Source organism: Leopardus geoffroyi, chromosome D4 (assembly GCF_018350155.1).
Source record: "Leopardus geoffroyi isolate Oge1 chromosome D4, O.geoffroyi_Oge1_pat1.0, whole genome shotgun sequence".
In the NCBI taxonomy this organism is placed as follows: domain Eukaryota; kingdom Metazoa; phylum Chordata; class Mammalia; order Carnivora; family Felidae; genus Leopardus; species Leopardus geoffroyi.
The window spans coordinates 80,128,602-80,151,865 of record NC_059342.1 but is presented as its reverse complement, the minus strand read 5'-3'; the positions used below and the strand labels follow the sequence as shown (position 1 = coordinate 80,151,865).

Below are 23,264 nucleotides of genomic sequence, written 5' to 3'. Positions count from 1 at the left end.
TCCAGCTTCTCGCGAATTTTCATCTTGTCTTCCAGAGGTATGACCCTCCACCTCCTCTGGATTCGTGTCTGGCCAGGGAGCAATATGCCCAATCGCCTCGGCTCCGCCTGGGGTGGCCTCGGCCGCCGCCCCCACCGCAGCCGACAGCCTGTGGCTTTGGGGCCCAGAGGCCGCCCGCGAGGCCATTTAAGCTTCTGTGGGTCCTCATCGTCACCACTCCGCTTGCCGGGCATTTGACGCGCCTTCGCTCTGGAAGGGAAATACGCAAGGCGACCGGAAAGTCAGCCTGCGGGACCCACCGAGCGGCGCCCACGATGACGCCCCGCCGCGACCCCGCAACCACCGGCAACAGTTGGCTCGGCCCTTGACGGCCCCTGTCTCGCGAGGCTTGGCGGCCCCCCAGGCGCTCGCGCTGCCCGCCGGCCCCACGTCGCTATTGGCGCGGCCGGGGCAGCCTGCGGCGGCGGCGGCAGAAAACCCGGGAAGGGAGGCTACGCCCCGCAGATCTCGCGAGGCTCGGAGAGGCGCGCCGCGAGCCTGGAGTGTGCGGCCGCGGGAGCCCCCGCTGGAGGTGTACGATGGCGGCCCAGGCGCTGGCGCTGTTGAGGGAGGTGTCGCGGCTGGAAGCGCCCCTGGAGGAGCTGCGCGCGCTTCAGTCGGTGCTGCAGACCGTGCCGCTCAGCGAGCTCCGCGAGCAAGCGGCGGAACTGCGCCTCGGCCCGCTTTTCTCCCTGCTCAACGAGAACCATCGGTGAGACGACCCCAATGGAGGTCGAGGAGACGAGGGTGGCTGGGAGGAGGGGACGGCTTTCCCCAGTCGCGGTGAGGCTTAAAACTCGCTGACACTTTAGCGGAAAGGACCCTGGGCCGGGAGGCCAGACACAGGGCTCAAGTCCAGCCTGTGAGGTGTGCCCGCTTCACTGCCTCATCCTTGAAATAGGAATTGGAGAGGGAAAGCGCGGTTGCTCACCGAGAAAGAGGCGCCGCAATATTCGCGTACAGGTTGGCGACGTTTGTCGTCTTAAGAGGGCCTGTCCTGGCACTTTGGCAAGATCCATCAACATTTTAAATTTGCGTTATCTTTTGATCCATAGGCAGTGAACACGCAGGTATGCTCGCACTCAAAATGTACTGTATGTATAAGGATAGTCGTAACAGAAGTGACAGCAAAAAACTAGAAACAACCTGAATGTCCATTAAAAGGGAATCGTAAATAAATTGTGCTACATTGCTATATCACCCTGTGCCGCTATTAGAAAAACTAAGGTAGATCTATATATGGGGACGTGGGAAAATCTCTAATATATGTTGTTGAACGGAAAAAGAAAATTGTAGGAGTTTATGATCCCATTATATGTAATGTTTTTAAGTCCCCCCCACCCCCGCCCCAGGCTAGTATGGCATTGAGAATATCTGAAAGGTACGGCAGAAACTATTAATATAAAAGTGGGATTTCGGATGGCAACTTTTTTCATTTTAGGCCCATCTGTAGTGTTTGATTAAAAAGCTCTTTGCAGTTGATTGTTTGATAATTTAAAAACAGTTGAACAATGTTTGTGATCCAGAAATGTAAAAGTGACAAGGTAATAAAGTCTCTGGATCAACACTGGATGATTCCAGGGGGCTTTCTTGGCTATAACTTTCCGAGATTCCTCCCTTTTTTTAATACATGTTCCCCTTCATGCAGTCCATTAGTTAACATTGTTCAGTTCTGCCTATGAAATCTCTTCTTTTCTGTCCTGTTTAATTTAGGCCCTCGTTTGCTCCCTCTTGCTAGGTCTGTTGCATTAGTCTGACTTCTCATTACGTTTAAGCTTCCTTTGCCAGCGTGCCCTTCCCATACTGCAACCACAGTGAACTTCTTGGATCATTTGACTCATGTTTTTTCCATGGTCTCCCATCGTCTACAGTATAGAATCATGGCTTCTTTTTCTGGCATTTGGGCCCTTACCTTGTATTTCCATCCTCCTTTTTCCAGCCTCATCTTTTCCCTCTGTTCCTCTACAGGTACTTCATCTGCTTCAGCTACCGTGTGGCACCATTTACTTTCCCTTGAGCATGACTTGGCACTTTCCTGTGTAGATGCCAGTCCTTCTAATGAAATGCCCTCCCTCCGTCCAAATTCTGTCCATTCTTTAAAGCCCAGGTCAAGTGCCATCTCCTCCAAAATGTTTTACTCGGCCACTCCAGTTTCAAGTGACTGGTCCTCAGATCTCCTGAGAGATATTATCATTATTTCTGTTAATGATACTTGCCACTGTTGCGTTATATTATAGTTCTTTTTGTGGTTATTTCTAGTTTGAAAATTCTTTAAAGGCAGGGGCCATACTTTGTTCATCTCTACATCCCTCTTAGGATGCAGCACATGGTATATAATATAGGCTACATAAAAGGTTAGATTCATAAATTTTCAAGAGGCCACTTTATATCATGGATCAGGAAAATTTCAAAAGTCCTACCATAAGTTAACGCCAGAGATACAGTAGGAGCTGAAATGAATGGGAGTTTGTAGAATGAGGTCCATGGAGGACGTGTTTTACCAAATGAAGGAGCCGTGCCGTGGGAGACAATTTGAATGGAAATTGACAGGATAATTCAGAATGGGGTACATGGTAGATACCAGTTGCAATTTGTGGGAATAATTCTTCTGCAGATAGTAGATGGGCAGTCTTGAGATCTATTTCTATTATCCTGCCTAAACTACCCAGGTTCCTATATATTGGTTTAGAATCTGATCTAATAGATATAAATCTAGAATCTTGACGAAAGTTTTTATGAGAGAAAGTAAGTTCTAAGACTACTGCTTTACAACGTGGAGACTGTAAATTATTAACTCTTTGGCTTTTTGGTATAAAGGACCACATGTGACCTGAAATTTGTGCACTATACAGTTTAACCTATGGCTGCTTTAAAAAGCAGGGGTGGGGGAGCGCCTGGGTGGCTCAGTCGGTTGGGTGTCCAACTTCGGCTCAGGTCATGATCTAGCGGTCCGTGAGTTCTAGCCCCGCATTGGGCCTTGTGCTGACAGCTCGGAGCCTGGAGCCTGCTTCAGATTCTGTCTCCATCTCTCTGCCCCTGCTCTCTCTCTGTCCCTCTCTCTCTCTCAAATATTAAAAAAAAATTTTTTTAAGCTTTATTGAGATATAATTTACGTAAAATAAACTGCACATAATGAAATATACAATTTGACAGGTATCAACATATGTATATACCCATGAAACCATCACCACAATCAAGATAGGAAAGCTGTCTCTGAGCCCCAGAAGTTTCCTTGTGCCTCTTTGTTGAATCCCTTTTCACCTCAGCCAGGCAACCACCGATCTCTATAGATGAGTTTGCCTTTTTTTTTTTTTTTTTTTTTTTAAAGTTTATTTATTTATTTTTGGGACAGAGAGAGACAGAGCATGAACAGGGGAGGAGCAGAGAGAGAGGGAGACACAGAATCGGAAACAGGCTCCAGGCTCTGAGCCATCAGCCCAGAGCCCGACGCGGGGCTCGAACTCACGGACCGCGAGATCGTGACCTGGCTGAAGTCGGACGCTTAACCGACTGCGCCACCCAGGCGCCCCAAGTTTGCCTTTTTTTTAAGAGTTCTATACAAATGGAATCCTACAGTATGTACTCGGGCTTCTTTCACTCATCATTTTATTTTATTTTTTTCAATATAAACAAAATTTATTCAGTAACAGAAAATTGCTTCTGTGCAGTTTCTCGTGTACTATGTTTTAACATAAAGGGGATATTTTACAATTATAAGCATCTGGTGACGGATGCTGTTAGTGACAGCAGAAGCTTCTAAATTAGTGTCCTGTTTTTTGAGTTTACTAATTTTTCTTAAACAAAGTAATTGTGATTGTTTAAAACCATGGTCTTGGGGTGCCTGGGTGGCTCAGTTGGTTGAGCGTCCGACTTCGGCTCAGGTCACAATCTCACGTTCCATGAGTTCGAGCCCCGCGTCAGGCTCTGGGCTGATGGCTCAGAGCCTGGAGCCTGCTTCCGGTTCTGTGTCTCCTTCTCTCTGACCCTCCCCTGTTCATGCTCTGTCTCTCTCTGTCTCAAAAATAAATAAACGTTAAAAAAAAAAAAAAAGTTAAAAAAAAAAACACATGAAAAAAATTCACTCATCGTTTTAAACTTTATGTGGTGTGGGTGAATACTTCATTCCTTTGTATTGCTGAGTAGTAGTCCCTTGTATGAACGTACCACAATTTGTTTATCAGCTTACCTGCTGGTGAACATTTGAGTTGTCCTCAGTTTGATTATACTACAAATTACACTACTGTGAACATTTGTGACAAGTCTTTACGTAGACAAATTCTTTTCTCTTTGAGTTAATATCTAGGAGTGAAATGGGTGGCTCATATGATAGGTGTATGTTTAACTTTTTAAGAAGCTGCCTGTTTTCCCAAATGATTGTACCATTTTACATTCCCATTGGCACCGTATGAGAGTGGATTATAGGCCTAAATATAAAACCTAAAAAACTATAAAACTTGTAGAAGAAAACCTAGGAAAGAATTTCCGTGACCTTGGGTTGATGAAAGATTTCTTTGATGTGACACCAAAAGCATGATCCATAGAAGGAAAAATTGATAAATTGTACTTAATCAAAATTAAATACTCTGCTCTTCAAAGGTCACAGTTAAGAGTGAAAAGGCAAATTACAAATGGAGAAGAATCTTTGTGAAGAATATATAACAAGGAAAGAATCCATCTTAAAAAATGGGCAAAGTATTTGAACAAGAAGATATGTGGATGGCAAATAAGCACATGAAAAGATACCCAACGTCATTAGTCACTAGGGAAATGCAAATTAAAATTACAATAACAGGGGTGCCTGGGTGGCTCAGTCGGTTGAGCATCTGACTTCGGCTCAGGTCATGATCTCACAGCTCATGAGTTCGAGCCCCGCGTCCGGCTCTTTGCTGACGGCTCGGAGCCTAGAGCCTGCTTCGGATTCTGTGTCTCCGTCTGTCTCTCTCTGCCCCTAACCCACTCTCATTGTGTCTCTGTCTCTCTCAAAAATAAATAAACATTTAAAAAAATAATACATAAAATAAACTTACAATAACAGAGGCAATTCAAGTACTATCAGCAGATAAATGGATAGACAAAGTGTGGTATATACATACAATGGAGTATTATTCGTCCTTAAAAAGGAAGGAACTCCTGACAGACTACCACATGGAGGAAACTTGAAGGCATCACGCTAGGTGAAATAAGCCAGTCACAAAAGGACAAATGCTAGGATTCCACTTAGATGAGGCACCTAGGGTAGTCACACTCACTGAGATGGAGAGTAGAATGGTGGTTGCTAGGGGCTCAGGGAAGGGGAGAAAGGGAAGTTTGTGTTTAGTTTTTTTTTTTTAATTTTTTTTCATTTATTTATTTTTGAGAAACAGAGTGAGACAAAGCGTGAGCGGGGGAGGGGCAGAGAGAGAAGGAGACACAGAATCTGAAGCAGGCTCCAGGCTCTGAGCAAGCGGTCAGCACAGAGCCAATGCGGGCCTTGAACCCACAAACTCTGAGATCATGACCTGAGCCAAAGTCGGACGCTCAACCGACTGAGCCACCCTGGCGCCCCGGGAAGTTTGTGTTTAATAGATACAGAGTTCCCATTGGGAAGATGAAAAAGTTGTGGAGATAGATAATAGTGATGGTTGCACAACGTGAATGAACCTTAGTGCACAGAACTATACATTAAGAAATGGATAGCAGTGCCTGGGTGGCTCAGTCAGTTCAGCGTCCAACTTTGGCTCAGGTCATGATCTCACGGCTCATGGGTTTGAGCCCCGTGTAAGGCTCTGCACTGGCAGCTCGGAGCCTGCTTTGGATTCTGCATCTCCCTCTCTCTCTGCCCCTCCCCCCTTGTGCGCTCTCTCTCTCTCTCTCTCTCTCTCTCTCCCAAAAATAAATACATAAACATTTTTTTAAATGGTTAAAATGGTAAATTTCATGGTATATATAGTCACGATTTTTAAAAAAGGAAAAGTGGGGTGCCTGAGTGGCTCAGTCAGTTAAGCGTCAGACTTCAGCTCAGGTCATGATCTCATGGTTCACGGGTTCCAGTGCTGCGTCGGGCTCTGTGCTGACAGCTCGGAGCCTGAAGCCTGCTTCATGGATTCTGTCTCCCTCTCCCTATGCCCCTCCCCCTCTCATACTCTGTCTCTCTCAAAAATAAATTAAAAGAAAAAAAAACATTAAAAAAAATAAGGAAAAGAAACCCATAACCATTAACAGTCACCCCCCATTCCTCTTCTCTGCCCCTGCCCCAGCCCCTGGCCACCGGGAATCTGCTTTCTGTCTTTATGGATTTGTCTGTTCTGGACAATGATATAAATGGAATCATCATCAAAAGGAAGACTTTTCTGTTCTGGCTTCTTTCACTTAGCATAGTATTTCCAAACTTTATCCATGTTGTATAATATTCCACTGTATGGATAAAACTATTTATCCACTTATTAATTTATGGACATTTGGGGTGTTTCTATTGCTGTGAACATTCACGTACAAATTTTTGTATGGACATATGGTCTCAATTATCTTGGGTATAAACATTCTTAATTATTTCCTTAGGTGCAGTTATACAAAATGCAACCCCTAGGTTATAAGAAATTTGTTCATTTTTAAGGCTTTTGTTATGTATTGCTTAATCGACTTCTAGAAAGGTTGTATTGGTTTAATTGTATACTCCTATTAGCAGTACATGAGTGCCTATGGTACTGCCCATTAAGAGAAAAGGAAGTTATTCTTAAAACACCTTTTATATCTACAACTAGTAGTCATCAAGTTGTGATTAATTTACCTCTTTAATTGCTCCTGAATCTCTTCCCTCTTCTCCATCCCCCCTGCTACTCCCCTGTTTCGCTTCTTCATCACCTGCCTTCTGACTGAAAAATTCTTTCTCTAACTTATACAGAGTGATTTCCTCCAGTCAGATCTCATCGTGTTACTTCTTGGCTTAAAACCACTTGATGGCTTGCCATTGCCTTGTGCAAAAAGTCTGAATTCTGTAGCGTGACAAAAAATGGCCTATCAGAATCTGGCTTCTGTGCATCTTTCTTATTTCATTTCTTGCCATTCATCCTTCCCCTTTTACCTTCTTCCGACTCCTCTCCCATTCTTATCCCAGTCATATGGAGCTTCTTATACTTCCTTGAATGTATAACCCTCTCTGTCCTCTGTGCCTTTTATGTTGTCCCTCTACCTAGAACACCTTTGTCCTCCTAGATAATTCCCACTTTTTTTTTTTTTAATTAAGCTCAGGTATTACCCCTTGGGGAGGCCTCCCTGAACCCTGTGTTCTTTTTTGAGCTCCCACGGCTTCCTACCCTAACCTATAGCATTTGTCCACCTGGATTATAGTTGCTTTTCTGTTTTTCTGTATTTTCTGTTAGACTATGCTCATTGAGTCTAGAGTATATATATTATCCTTCTTTGTAGCCCCAGCGCAAGCATGGCACATAATAGATACTTAGTAAATCTTTAATAAATTAGTAGAAGCTAGTGTTTTAAAGGGAAGTCTGTGTGTAAGTGATCCTCATTGAGCCAGTCTTCAGATATTAATAGGTTGTTACTTCCTACCTTGCAGGGCACAAACTAATGAGATCTGTGATGTCTCCTTTAGGGAACAGACCACTTTGTGTGTATCCATTCTGGAGAGATTGCTCCAAGCTGTGGAGCCAGTTCACGTGGCCCGGAACCTCAGGGTTGACCTTCAGAGGGGACTGACTCACTCCAATGATTCCGTAAAAATTCTCACTCTGTCCCAGGTATGAAATTTTACTAGCACATAATAAAGGAGCTGACATTTACTGACCACCTGCTCTGGACCAGGCTCTACGCTGGGTGCCAAAGACAGAAGGATGAAGAAAATATGATCTCTCTCTGTCCCTAAGAAGCATCTATTCTAGTGTGCATGGCTAACTAACCAAGAGGAATAAGCTAAAGTAAGAAGTTCTACCAAGTATTATCTGAAATAGTCATTCATCAAATACTGACAGATCCTTTTAATGCCAGGCATTGTACCGTATACTCTTAAAGCTACCAGGATAAATAAAGCCTATTTCTTTCCTTCAAAGAGCTCCTAGTCTAGAGAAGGTATTGCCATGTTAGGTCTTACTATAGTGGCATGAAAAAGTACTGTTGTGAAGGTCACTAAACCAAGAAATTGAGACAGTAACTCCTGTCACCCAGATAACCAAAATACCCTACTATTTGGGAAAAGAGCTGCTGCTGAGGATTATCTTGTTGAGATGTTAGGGCCCGAGCAGTTACTTACCCAGTAGGTTTTCTTTTTTTTTTTTTTTTTTTAATTTTTTTTTTTTTAATGTTTATTCATTTTTTAGAGACAGGAAGAGACAGAGTGCAAGTGGGGGAGGGTCAGGAGAGAGGGAGACACAGAATCTGAAGCAGGCTTCAGGCTCTGATCTGTCAGCACAGAGCCCGACGCGGGGCTTGAACTCACGGACCGTGAGATCATGACCTGAGCCGAAGTCGGACGCTTAACCGACTGAGCCACCCAGGCGCCCCTACCCAGTAGGTTTTCAAGTACTGTTTTTTCTTTTCTCCTCTAGAAGTGTTAATTCAACAAAAAGGCAGAAAGTAATTGATTTTTCTTTGACCATTTATGTGCCAGACACTGTAGTACATGCTTTTCCTATTTAGTCTCATTTAATCTTCATAACAATCCTACAATTAAGTATTCTCATTTTATAGATAAGAAATTAGGTTCAAAGAAGTTAATTTGCTAGTTGATGGAACTAGCATTTGTATTGTTTTCTCTCACTGAAATGTCTCAACTCCTTATCTACCATTTATTTTTTTTCTTTCTTTTCAATAATGTGACTATACCCATAAGTGTGTTCAGCTTTAATGAATTTGGGTCATTTGGAATTTTTAATGGCTTGTCTTATAGCTGTAATCTGTAACCCCTAAAATAACAGCACACTAAGGGAATTTCTGATTACTTTTTTATTTCAGGTCGGAAGAATTGTTGAAAATTCTGAGGCTGTTACTGAGATTCTAAATAATGCTGAATTACTAAAACAAATTGTTTATTGTATTGGTGGAGACAATCTGTCTGTAGCTAAAGCGGTGAGTCACCTAGAACCATCAGCTTAAACATGCACAGTATCCTGAAAAACAAAGAAAGACCTTCTGGACCGAGAGGTGAAAGTTGAGTACGAATGATGTGTATAGTTGTTTTCACAACCTCATGTAGATGGTATCAGATACATAAAAAATGTTGAACAAATACCAGTAAACCCTTTCCTTTTTTCTAGACAAAGCATATCTAAATTATCCGTCATAGAGCTTGTATTAGGTTGCTTGATAAGGAAAAAAAAAATGTACCTAATCTGTTTTCTGTAGGCAATACTATGTGTCTTTTTCAGTTTTAAATAATGATAGCTAAAACATAACGAATGGTCATTGGGGAAGATGCATTCCATACACTGATTTCACATCGATATCACGAAGTAGATACTAATATTCTGCATGTTTATGACTTAAGAGATGTTTTCTTTCCTTATAAGGCCATTAAATCCCTGTCAAGAATATCATTAACCCAGGCTGGACTGGAGGCTTTGTTTGAAAGCAATCTGCTGGATGATTTGAAAAGTGTAATGAAAACAAATGACGTTGTTCGGTACAGAGTGTATGAGGTAAGACTAGAAGCATACTTCCTGATGCCTACAATTCAGAATGCAGTAGAGCTTCCACTGGAAGGCAAGATGGCTCGTTTACCATGCATTTACTGAGTATGTAGTCTGTGTTAGGCTCTGTATTTGATGCTGGAGATGTGGGGGTGAGCTCCCAGCCTAGTGTGTGAAACAGTCATGTGAAAAATATTTACAGTACACTATATTAACTACTGTAATAGAGTAGATAACATTAAAACTAGACTTTGAAATCGTTACAGTAGGTAGATGAAGAAATGGCTCTTATTTGCACCCACTTTGTGCTTAGTATGGTGCTAAATCTCCACATATATTGTCTTCGACTTTTACAGTAAACCATATACGTTATTACTGTTAACCTCACTGCTGATGGAATAGCTGACCCAGACCACACAGTTAATAGGCTGCATATTCAAAATGAACCCTTGACTGTCTAATTCCCTGTTCAAAACACTTTCTTACTTTGTGTGTCTTAACACCATCCTAACCTGGTTTCCCTCCTGCCTCTCTAGCTGTTTCATCTTAGTCTCCTAGCTCATTATCCTCAATTGAACTTTTAATTGTTGAAGTTCATAAAAGTAAATTCCCAAATCCTGTTCTCACTGTATATTCATGTCCAGGCGATTTTGTTCATCTTATGATTTCAGTTCCTATCTGAATGAGATGACTCCATAAACCAACCCAGACCTCTCTTCCTTTTTTTTTTAAGTTTATTTATTTATTTTGAGAGAGAGAGCACAAGAGTGAGTGAGCGAGCAAAATTGGGGAAGGGGAGAGGGAGAATCCGAAGCAGGTTCCCCATTCAGCACAGAGCCCAACACAGGGTTCAAACCCACGAACCACAAGATCATGACTTGAGCCAAAACCAAAAGTCAGATGCTCAACTGACTAAGCCACCCAGGTGCCCACCCCCAGACCTCTCTTCTTAACTCAGACCCTCATGTTCAGCTGCTTACTCAGTGTTCCCCCTTTGGACCTAGGTATTGTAGGCCCCTCACACTCATGCTCCAACCAAACTCCTAAGCTTCTTAACCCAGCCCATTCTCCAATAAAAAAAACAACAGCAACAAATTAGCCCTGTGTCACAGTCAGCATGGTTGGGTATTAGAACTTGAGCTTATTCTCTGTGAGACCCTATTTTCCCTGCCACATATCCATTAGGTCATCATATTGTGCCGGTTTTACTTACATCCATGTGCTTGTCTTCCTTGGTATAATCACCACCGCCCTAGTCTAAGCTACCAGTATGTCACACCTGGACTACTGTTGTATTTGCATCTCACCTGGTCTCATCCATTTTTGACACCACTGGTCTATTTTCAGACGCAGTCAGGATGATCTTCTAAAAATTCAAATCTAGGGCCACCTGGGTGGCTCAGTCGGTTAAGCAACTGACTTCGGCTCAGGTCATGATCTCACAGTTTGTGAGTTCAAGCCCCGTGTCGGGCTCTGTGCTGACAGCTCAGAGCCTGGGGCCTGTTTCGGATTCTGTGTCTCCCTCTCTCTCTGCCCGTCCCCCACTCACACTCTGTCTCTCTCTCTCTCTCTCCCTCAAAAATAAATAAATATTTTTAAAATATTTTAAAAGTAAGTAAATAATAAATAAAAATTCAAATCTGGTTCTATCATTCCTCTGCTGAAAACCCTTCAGTGCCCTATATCTCTCAGTAAGCCCTCAGGACATACTTGTGGAATGAGTAAGTAAATGACTGACTGATAGAATGTATGAATGGAATGATTTTTAGCAGTCTTACGGCTCATTCAGGCTTTTGTACCCTGATTTATGGATTGATGATTTAAGGGAGAGAAAAAAAAAAGCACAGCTACAACCAGACATAATGGAGTATTTCTGTGCCAAAACAATTTCTCACAGGTTCAATGAGATTTTTCCAGTTGTGGAGACAAATAATGGATTTTAAAAAAAAATTCAGTTATATAAAGTACCTAGTCCTGTGTTTAATTTAAAATGAGATGTAACAGGTTTGGGCTGTTTTGACCTTTCAGCTTTTTCTGTTTTTTTCTTCCAGTTAATTGTGGAGATTTCTTCTGTGTCACCAGAATCTTTAAACTACTGTACCACCAGTGGATTGGTAACCCAGCTTCTCAGAGAGCTGACTGGGGAGGATGTGCTGGTCAGGTGTGTTGACTGAGAGAGTTCTTAAAGCAAAATGTCTTCTTTGAGAGGTCCGGGGAGCAGCTTTGGGACTTAGGGCAATCTTCCCTATTAGAACCTGGACCTGGGTTACAATCTCTTGACCACTGTCCTAATTAAGAAGGAGCCTTTAGAAAAAGCTCAGGTTATTCGTGACAATATACTAAAACTTAGCAGAGCCGCCCATGACAATTAATCTACTTTAGGTTAACTGTATTCCCTGTCCTTGGACATGTGTACTTTTGCAGTCACATGATAACTGCCATTTTGTATTACTTAATATGTTATCTTACACATTTTTGGTTTTGTTAAATAATAGCACTATGGCATGATGGAAGAAACATGGGCTTTTGAAAATGAGCAAGACTTAGGCTTGCATGCATTTCTGCTACTTACTAGCTTTTGACCTTAAACAGATTATTGTAACCTTTCTACACCTCCATTTCTTCTTCTCTCAAATGGAACAGTAACAGCTCTAAAGAAGATATGAAGATTGGAGCGCTTGGGTGGCTCAGTCAGCTAAGTGTCTGACTTCAGCTCAGGTCATGATCTCGCGGTTGACGAGTTTGAGACCCACATCGGGCTCTGTGCTGACAGCTCAGAGTCTGGAGCCTGCTTTGGATTCTGTGTCTCCCTTTCTTTCTCTGCTCCTCCCCCACTCGCACTCTGTGTGTGTCTCTCTCTCTCAAGAATAAATAAAAACATCAAAAAAAAAAAAAAAGATAATGGGGATTAAATGAATTGGCCAAAGAGACCAATACATTGGGTGACATAGGTCCTTAAAGAAATATTAATTCTAGTCTCTTCACTCCCAGCCCTCTACTCCCTAAGTCCCATTTAATATCTGCCAATGTTACCTTGTTGATATTCCACAGTTTACTAATACATCCTCACTGTTGAACACTTGGTTTGCTTCAAGTATTTTGCTAGTTTTGTGCACACAGGTTTTTGCTTTCCTTATGTGATTTTCTGAAATTTTTTTTAATGTTTATTCATTTTTGAGAGAGAGCACAAGCAGGGAAGGGGCAGAGAGAGAGGGAGACAGAGAATCCAAAGCAGTCTCCAGGCTCCGAGCTGTCAGCACAGAGTGACACAGGACTGAAACCCATGAGCCATGAGATCATGACCAGAGTCAAAGTCATACACTAAACTGACTGAGCCACCCAGGCGCCCCTCCTTATGTGATTTTCTGATTATTATGTTTTTTAAATGTGACTGAATTTGTTCAATTCATATGTATAAATCAGTCACGAGTTACACTTTTTAAAGCATTTGAGTTACATTGTTTCAAAGCATTTCTAATAAGGAAATTAATTTTTAAGAATTTTTTTAACCTTCTATCAAATTTTGTAATGTAGAAAAAAAAACCCTGCAAATAATCTGTTAAAATACCTTAAGGTCAACTATAAAAATACTTTTAAAAATTATTTGTGGAAATTTGATCACAGGCACCTATTACATGATACCAAGAATTTTTATCAATTTTTAAAATATGAGGACATGGCGTTATAATTGTGTAAGGAACTGTTCATATTTTTTAAAGGTGCATACTGAAGTATGCAGGGATAAATGGCAAGTTGACTAGAATTTGATTTAAAATAATTCAGCAAAATAAAAATTAAAAAAAAAATCTTTTAAGAAGTTGCTCTATTTTAGTGGAAACAATAATGGGCCTCAAGTCAAAAGTCAAAATTTAAACTCTGCCTTGTAGTGACAATGTGATTCTGGACGAATCACTGCAGCTTTCTAATTCTTGTGTCCCCATCTGAAAAGTAGCCAGGACTACTGACTTTTAGATTAAAAGAATTAAGTAATACATCCTATGAAAGCAATTTATAAACTATGTTAATCGTATGTAAAATTTTGGCATTTTAGAGCCACCTGTGTAGAAATGGTGACATCACTGGCGTATACTCAACATGGACGACAGTACCTTTCTCAAGAAGGAGTAATTGATCAGATTTCTAATATAATTGTTGGGGCAGATTCAGACCCTTTCTCTAGCTTCTATTTGCCAGGTAAGAAATACTGATTTCTGTGAAAATAATGGTGCATGTTTTGTATCTGAGTTATCTCTGACAAGAGAGGCCAGAGATTATTTTCTGTAGAGCAGATCCCTGTATATTTTTTTAAATTCTTTTTAATGTTTATTTATTTTTGACAGAGAGAGAGAGCACATGCACACGCATGAGCGGGGGAGGGGCAGAGAGAGAAGGAGACACAGAATCCGAAGCAGGCTCCAGGCTCTAAGCGGTCAGCACAGAGTACAGTGCGGGGCTTGAACCCACAAGCTGTGAGATCATGACCTGAACTGAAGTTGGATGCCTAACTGACTGAGCGACCCAGGCGCCCCTAGAGCAGGTCCCTTTATTTATTTATTTATTTTTTAATTTTTTTTTTTTTTTCAACGTTTATTTATTTTTGGGACAGAGAGAGACAGAGCATGAACGGGGGAGGGGCAGAGAGAGAGGGAGACACAGAATCGGAAACAGGCTCCAGGCTCTGAGCCATCAGCCCAGAGCCCGACGCGGGGCTCGAACTCACGGACCGCGAGATCGTGACCTGGCTGAAGTCGGACGCTTAACCGACTGCGCCACCCAGGTGCCCAAGAGCAGGTCTCTTTAGATGATACCCATAGCCCCTTGATGAGGTGGAATATATTGCCCTGGGAGCCATGTATTGTTGAATCTGATTTTCTGGAAATACCATTGCTGTTTTGAGTATTAGGATAGTTTCCTTTGAACCTCAGTCAAAAGCAACATAAATTAAAATGCTATTAATGGGACGACTGGGTGGCTCAGTTGGTTAAGTGGCTGACTTCGCTCAGGTCATGATCTCACAGTCCGTGGGTTCGAGCCCCACATCATGCTCTGTGCTGATGGCTCAGAGCCTGGAGCCTACTTCAGATTCGGTGTCTCCCTCTCTCTCTCTCTGCCCCTCCCCTGCTTGCACTCTGTTTCTCTCTCAAAAATAAATAAACATTTAAAAAAAAAATTTTAATACTACTAATGACACAGCATATTTCACAAATTCATCAAATCTCTGTCAGAATCTTTATCTAATATAGGATCTACTCTAGCCATTCTGTTGTAGGACATGGTTAATTAGTTTTCCTTGAGCACTTGCAGAAATTGGAAATTTATTCCTTCCTTAAGTAGCCTAGCTTACTTCATTGATGAGCATCTCTGTTTAAAAATTTCCTGGGGTGGGACACCTGGTTGGCTCAGTAGTCTGACTGGCTCAGGTCATGATCTCATGGTTCATGGGTTCGAGCCCTGTGTCGGGCTCTGTGCTGACAGCATGGAACCTGGAGCCTGCTTCAGATTCTGTGTCTCCCTCTCTCTGCCCCCCCTGTGCTCACGCTCTGCCTCTCTCTCTCAAAAATAAACATTAAAAAAAATTTTTTTTTTTTTTAATTTGTTCCTAATACTCCGAACTTGCCTTCCTCTAATTTATATCCAGTGGTCCTTGTTCTTTGCTCTTCCTCTTGTGTATGGCAGTGCTTCAGTATTTGAACCCAGCTCCATTGACACCCTGGGGTTTCTGTTCTCAGGACCGCATATCACAGGTCCTTCGGTATCTCCTAATGGTCTGATTTCTAGGTAATAGAGTACAGTGCATAACCATTCTCCCCTTCCTGGCCTGTAGTTTATTACTGTCCGTATGAAAACATAGGGCCCACATTTTATGTGGCCTTCCTTCTCTATTAATGTATATTCTTGTAGGGCACATGGGTGGCTCAGTCGGTTAAATGTCCTACTCTTGATCTTGGCTTAGGTCATGATCTCATGGTTAGTGAGACTGAGCCCTGTGTTGGGCTCTGAGCAGACAACACAGAGCCTGTTTGGGATTCTCTCTTTCCTCGCTCCCTTCCTTCCCCCACTCCAGTGCTTGTGCACTCTCTCGAAAATAATTAACATTTTTTTAAAAACGTATATTTTTGGACATTTCTTCAGGATTTGTGAAGTTTTTTGGAAACCTGGCTATCATGGATAGTCCTCAACAGATCTGTGAGCGTTATCCTGTCTTTGTGGAAAAAGTCTTTGAAATGACAGAAAGTCAGGACCCCACCATGATTGGCGTAGCAGTGGACACAATCGGAATCCTGGGATCCAATGTTGAAGGAAAACAAGTTTTACAAAAAACAGGTTAGTATGACTTATTTGGGTTTTCTTTAGGGATATCTTCGTTTCTGGCAACAATTCAATATATAAGCTCACTTGCTGGTGCAATAACTACATTGTAGAAACTATTCTTACAGATGGCAGTCTTTTTATTGTGACCTTGAATGCATCCCTAGAAAGTCTTACAATTATTACTGAATTTTTATTTGTTTATTTTTTGCCAGGCTAGACCAAGTACTGTGTCCCTTCTACACCTTCTTTGATAGTGTTCAAGGTCCAGAGACCATGGGCTATACTCCAAAAGACCTGGATTCATGTTCCAGTTCCAACACTGACTTAGCTTTTTTTTTTTTTTTAATATAATTTATTGACAAATTGGTTTCTTGAACTTCATGCCCTCACTTCATTACTTCAGGTCTTATTTTCCTCATTCATAAAAAGGATAAACAATCTCGGGATTGTGAGTATTTAATGAAAACACACATTTGTTTTATATTTGTAATGTCCAGGAAGAAAAAGAAACAAAAATTTGTTACCAATTTTATGTTAAGAATGATACTTTTAAGGCATGTCTGTAATTATTTATTTATTTATTTAATCTTTATGGAATCTTTATTTTTATTTATTTATTTTTTTACATATAATTCATTGTCAAGTTAGATAACATACAGCGTATACAGTGTGCTCTTGGCTTTGGGAGTAGATTCCCATCATTCATCGCTTACAAACATCTGTGAGTAATTTAAAGGACTGTGAATTCTATATGAAAACTAATATGGGCACAGTTAAAACCCTTACAGAGTACATGTTGAAAATTAATGTGCTACTGTCTGTCACAATTGGTATCCTTATTAATATACTTTTCTAAGTGCTTTTGTGTATGATATGTAATCCTTATACAGTCCTGCAAAGAACATATTATGCATTCTCATTTTACAGATAAGGTAGCTGAAACTCAGAGAAGTTAACATTTTTTTAGATGATATAGACTGTGGATTTGCTACTCAAATCCAGGTCCTTTAATTCCAAATTCTCTACACTTTGTCTTTTGTATACGCTGCATTGCATCTGAATGTATGTTTTTGGCCTGTTACTTGGTCTCTGACTACGTGGGGTTTTTTTTGTTGTTTTTTTTTTTATTTTTATTTTTTTTTCCTCTTTAATTTATTTTGAGAGAGAGCATGGGAGGGGCAGAGAGGGAGAATCCCAAGCAGGCTCTCCACACTGTCAGCACAGAGCCTGATTCAGTTCTTGAGCTCACAAACCGTGAGATCATGACCTGAGCCAAAGTCAGATGCTTGCCTGACTGAGCCACCCAGGCATCCCATCTGACTACATGTTTAATTTTGTGTTGGTTTAGGTTGGTAGAGGTCATAGTATATGAAAGCATACTTTAAAAAAATCTCATCGTTGGGGTGCCTGGGTGGCTCAGTCGGTTGGGCGGCCGGCTACAGCTCAGGTCATGATCTCATGGTCTTTGGGTTCAAGCCCCACATCGGGCTTTGTCCTGAGTGCTCAGAGCCTGGAGCCTACTTCAGATTCTGTGTCTCCCTCTCTCTCTGCCCCTTCCCTGCTTGCTCTGTCTCTCTCTTTCTCTCTCTCTCTCTCTCTCTCAAAGATGATAAACAATAAAAAAATTTCTTTTAAAGTTTTTAAAAAATCTCATTGTTCACTTCACACTCATTAGGGTGGCTATAATGACAGAAAACTGACAAAAATAAATAAAAAGTGTTGACAAGGATGTAGAGAAATTCCCATATTTGGTGGCTATGTAAAATGGTACAGCTGCTGTGGAAAACATTATGGTGTTTCCTCAAAAAATTATACATAGAATTACCATATGACCCAGTAAACATGCTTCTAGATATACATGCAAAAGGATTGAAAGAAGGGACTCAAAAGATATTTGTGCACCTGTATTCATAACATTATTTACAATAGCCAAAAAAAGTAGAAACAATTCAAATGTTCATTGATGGATGAATAGATAAAATGTGATATATACATACAATGAAATATCCAGCCTTAAAAGGGAAATTAAATTCTTGGGGTGCCTGGGTGGCTCATTTGGTTAAGCGTCTGACTTCAGCTCAGGTCATGATCTTGCAGTTCATGAGTTTGAGCCTGGCATCAGGCTCTGTGCTGACAGCTCAGAGCCTGGAGCCTCCTTCAGAGTCTGTGTCTCCCTTGCCCTCTCTGCCCTTCCCCCCACCCTCTCTCTCACAAATAAATAAACATGAAAAAAAATTATATAAAAAAAAGGAAATGAAATTCTCATCCATGCTGTAACATGCAGAGACCTTGAAGACATTATGGCAAGTGCAATAAGCCAGACTCAAAAAGACAAATATTACATGACTCTATTTATATGAGGTTCTTGCAGTAACATATACAGAGACAAAGTAAAATACTGGTTATCAGGGGATGGACGTAGACGACATGGAGAGTTACTGCTTAATGAGTACAGAGTTTCCGTTTGAGATGAAGAAAACGTTCTGGAGACAGATAGTGATGATGGTTGCACAACAATATGAATATACTTAATGTCACAGAGCTATATACTTAAAAATGGTTAAAATGATAAATTTTATATTATGTGTATTTTACCACCATAAAAAATATTTTATTATCTTTCAAAGGAACTCGCTTTGAACGCTTGCTCATGAAAATAGGATATCAAGCAAAGAATGCCTCAACAGAGCTCAAAATTAGGTGTTTGGATGCAATTTCGTCTATTTTTTATATACCAGTAAGTACATTGGGAAATTAATGAAGGATAGGATATGTTTGGGACAATAAATCTATATAAGTCAACATAATCCTGGTTAACTTAATATAGATGGTATTCAACTTTTAGTAAAAGAAGATAATCCTCACTATGTTACTAGTGACATTTTTTTTAGTTAAAGTGGAATCATCCAGTATTAGAACTGGAGAGAGGGGGCGCCTGGGTGGCTCAGTCAGTTAAGTGTCCAACTTTGGTTCAGGTCATGATTCACGGTTGGTGGGTTTGAGCCCCGCATTGGGCCCTGTGCTGACAGCTCAGAGCCTGGAGCCTGCTTTGGATTCTGTGTCTCCCTCTCTCTCTGTGCCCCTCCCCTGCTCATGGTCTGTCTCTCTTTCTCTCTCTCAAAACTAAATAAACGTTTAAAAAAAAAATTTTTTTTTTTTTAAAGAACTGGAGAGAGGACCCTAGAGATTGCCTAATCAACCCTATCAGAAAAACAAAACAAAACAAAACTGAGGAAGTCTGGAGCTGGATTTGGGAAAGAGTGCTCTGGACTTAGCAGAGATCACATAGCAAACTAATGACAAAGTGCTATCAGAATCCGGGTTTCCTGACTTCCAGAGGCTTGAGAGTTTTCATTTCTGTCATGTAGCCTGAGCAGCAGACTGATGACCTCCTGAGGATGGCCGAATCCTGGTTTTCTTCTTTATCTCGGGACCCGCTGGAGCTCTTCCGTGGCATCAGTAATCAGCCCTTCCCTGAACTGCACTGTGCTGCCTTAAAAGTGTTCACGGTAGGCATCCTTGTCTTTTTCACCAGGCCTTCTGGGAAGAGGCTAGTTCAACACATGAGTACTTATGATGAGCTAGTGCCTCTGCCATACCTTGGGGATACACAAATGTGTAGTTTCTGCCCTCTATTAGTGTAGACTAATGAGGGAGACATGTGTAAACAGATTGTTTCAGCTCAAGGTCTTAGGTGTTGTGGCAAAGGTTTGAACAGGATTCCACAGGATCATAGAATCAATTCCAGATTCCTTATCTGCCATCAAACAAGCCTTCTGTTGACCCAGCCCTAGTCTTCTTCCTGAGCCTTATTTCCCGCCATTCCCCCTCTGGCACCCAATGCTCTAGTGATACCAAACTGCTTACTTTATCCCTCTGGACCTTTACGTGCCCTCTACATTCAGTGCTGTTTCCCAACTTTGCTTGTTAACCTCTTACTCATTCTTGAAGGACTAGCTCAGGTATCTCTTCAGCAAGCTTTGCCCAAACCCACAAGGTTGAGTTAAGCAGTGTCAGCTCTCGTAAAAGTTGCTTATTCATTATTTTAAAATTTGGAAAAGATTGCAAAGTAGAAATTTTTAAAATCACTTAAAATCAGACCTATTTTGTATATCTCCTTTTGATATTAGTGTTAGTGTCAGTTTTTATTTATTTACCTTTTTTTGGTAAAATATTTCAGACATCGGTAATACTTTCCTATCTCTGTCATTCCCCCTTCCTTCCTCACTGACTGTAATCACTGTCATGAATTCAGCGTTTACAAGCCTATACATGATTTTATACTTTTACTACATATGTGTGTATCTTTAAACAAATTACAGTATTTTGCATATTAAATTTTGTAAACAGTATCATGCTGTTTATATCATTCTGCACTTTGCTGTTTTCTTCAACATTTCTGTTTGTAGGGGTTGTCTGTGTTAAAAGTGGCAATTAGAAAGTCATTATTTCATTGTATAGCCACAGTTAATCATTCTGTCAATGAAGATTTCAGAGATTCTCTGTAACAAATGGTCCTATAATGAACATTCTGAAAATGTCATCCTGTGCACAAGCGTGAGAGTTTTTTCAGGGTAGTCTTTTTTTCCTCTGGTGTTTGTTTTTATTTTTCCACTGTTGTCATTATGCCATGAGTATGATTTAGATCTACTTTTTTCATATCATTTACCTATTCTTTATAAAAATTATTCTTAATGTTTAATTTTCTCTTGCTATATACTAAAATATACTCACCGATCCCCCACTATTAAGCATTTATATTATAATTTTCACACTATGATAACCATCTTTATGTACAAAGCTTTTTAATATGTAGATTTAGATTTAATTAATATTTAGATTAATATTTAATATTTAGATTATTTTCTTAAGATTTCTAGGAGAGAATTTTCTTAGGCAAAAAGTAACATTTTTAAGGTTCATGTGGCCAAAATTTTTTGTAAGGATTGTGCTATCCAAGTAACACATTTCACTTCTTAAAGCTCAGAGGAGTTGTGTTCTTTCTACCTTCTATTTCAGGCCATCGCAAATCAACCCTGGGCTCAGAAACTTATGTTTAATAGTCCAGGGTTTGTGGAATATGTGATGGACCGGTCTGTGGAGCATGACAAAGCTTCAAAGGATGCCAAGTATGAACTGGTTAAAGCACTTGCCAATTCCAAGACAGTTGCAGAAATCTTTGGGAACCCAAATTATTTGAGGCTCAGAACTTACCTGAGTGAAGGTCCATACTATGTGAAACCTATTTCCACAACAGCCGTGGAAGGAGCTGAATGATTTCTTCAAGAAGGTAGACCATTTTTTGGCCAAAACTTCTCCTAAGGCATTTGACTTCACCAGTGTTTTACAAAACAGAGACTTCCCTTCTCCCAGAATTAATCATGGAGTATCTAATGTAACTTTATCACATGCATTTGTGGTGTTTCTACATTGAAATACAGTGTGGAACCAAGAAAGCAGGCAAACTTGATCATAATTGCATCAGGTGTTTTTCAGATTTCTTTGACTGCCTTAATCTTTCCAAGAAGATGGAAGTTTTGTTCTCAGAAAATTTTCATGGACTTACCCCATTTTATTTAAAATTGTGTTTCAAATAGAATAATGGAACCAACTTGTTTCTGAATTCTCTTCACCACCTTTTTTGTTGTTCTATTCCCCCTTCTGATTCCCCTTGCAAAGTCTTGGGTATAAAGATTCTTTGAAAAATAATATGGAATTTTGAAATTATGTTCTCCATACTAAGAATAAATGCTTTTAATAAGGTGTCTTTGGATTTTTTTGTTACTATTATGGAAAATGGACAATAAATAAATCTTTTAAAAACATTTCTAGTGTTCTTCGCGTTTTTGTTGCTGATCATTGAATTTTGCTGAAGGAGTAAATGTTAAGGAGGAGTGGTAACATTCCTAAAGCAGGAAGACTCCCCAAACTCTTGTCTTATTGGTGGGCCATCAATTGTTGAGGGTTTTGCTTTTGATTTCTCAGATCCATCAAGTCAGTATTGAATTGATCAGAGAGAGATACTGACTCCTAATAACCAGAGTCAGATGGCAGCTAGTATATATAAACCAGGATGCCATCTCATTGATTAACAAAGGATGTGCTTTCTTTTCATTGACAAAATGTTCCCACCTCTTTCCAGTGCCCTGCTTTCTAACCGGAAGAGCACTCTGCATACCAATCCTCAGTCACAGGTTTCTGGGTGAGTGTGTTATCTGAGTGTGACCGTTCAGAATCCAGAGATATGTTTCTTTTAGGCCATGGTGATGTTGATAAACCATCCCTGCTCTGTAACAAAATGGTCCTCAAGTTCCTGGAGTTCTCTTGTCCCTGGATTGATCATTTCACATTGATCAAACAGTGTGAGATTCTCGGTTCCACCATCTCCTATATCCCTCTGTGGGTCTATTTCTTCATGTGTTTCCATACTAATCATTTCTCTACAGCTAATACCACTAAATAGGCTACAGCAAAGTCTTTCCTGGCCTGAGAAACGTTCTATCTCTTTAAGGTGACTTTGTTTAATCTCATTCATGAAGTTGATCTTATTCATTTGACATCAGAATTCAGAGAGTGGCCCTCTCCTATGTGTGGCCTACACACTCATTCTGACTTTGCACCTGTGACTTTTTTCTACGATTAAATAAAATTTGAAAATTATTATTTATTTCATACTTTATTTCACATTTACCAAATAAACACTATTGACTGCTTATTATGTGCATGGCATTGGGAAAAAGTGTTAGACATTGTCCTAAATGCTAAGTTCATTTCATTTATATATATAATTTTTAATGTTTTATTTATTTTTTTATTAAAGCATGAGGGGGAGGGGCAGAGAGAGAGGGAGACACAGAATCCTAAGCAGGCTCCAGGTTCTGAGCTGTCAGCACAGAGACCAATGTGGGGCTCGAACTCACAAAATGCAAGATCATGACCCGAGCCGAAGTTGGATGCTTAACTGACTGAGCCACCCAGACGTCCCAATCTCGTTTATATTTTTACATCTGTATTTCACAGATGAAGAAACCCGAGCTCGGAGAAGTTAAGTAGCTTATCTCAAAATCACACAGGTAGCAAGTGACTAATAGTGGAGGAAAATAGGAACAAATTTCTATCAGAAATAGAAATAGAACATTAGTGTGTAGTAAGTACAAAAATAGAGAAAAACAGGAAACACCTACCCTAGACTTGAAGGAAGGTTTCTCAGAGAAGGAAACACCTGAAACTCGAAGAACCGGTAGGAGATAGTCAAGTGAGAAATAAAGGAGAGTAGCAGGGCAAGCAGGGGACAGA

General features: G+C 40.6%; 1 protein-coding gene across 1 annotated transcript; it reads left to right on the top strand.

The window, feature by feature from the left end:
- Positions 1–573: 573 nt before the first annotated feature.
- On the top strand, positions 574–21,793 carry PSMD5 (proteasome 26S subunit, non-ATPase 5). Its single transcript, XM_045468981.1, has 10 exons — positions 574–751; positions 7,628–7,772; positions 8,983–9,096; positions 9,537–9,665; positions 11,708–11,817; positions 13,708–13,850; positions 15,789–15,980; positions 18,596–18,705; positions 19,337–19,477; positions 20,988–21,793. Exons 1-10 carry the CDS (start codon positions 579–581, stop codon positions 21,243–21,245), a joined length of 1,515 nt encoding a protein of 504 aa, XP_045324937.1. The 5' UTR covers positions 574–578; the 3' UTR covers positions 21,246–21,793.
- Positions 21,794–23,264: the final 1,471 nt, after the last annotated feature.

What these genes read in the sequence shown, in the direction of transcription:
- PSMD5 (XM_045468981.1), top strand. Translation starts at nt 579, where the DNA reads ATGGCGGCCCAGGCGCTGGCGCTGTTGAGGGAGGTGTCGCGGCTGGAA. An exon ending in GGGGAGGATGTGCTGGTCAG is followed by an intron (nt 11,818 to 13,707) that starts GTGTGTTGACTG and finishes TTGGCATTTTAG; the next exon opens with AGCCACCTGTGTAGAAATGG. An exon ending in CGTCTATTTTTTATATACCA is followed by an intron (nt 18,706 to 19,336) that starts GTAAGTACATTG and finishes TCTGTCATGTAG; the next exon opens with CCTGAGCAGCAGACTGATGA.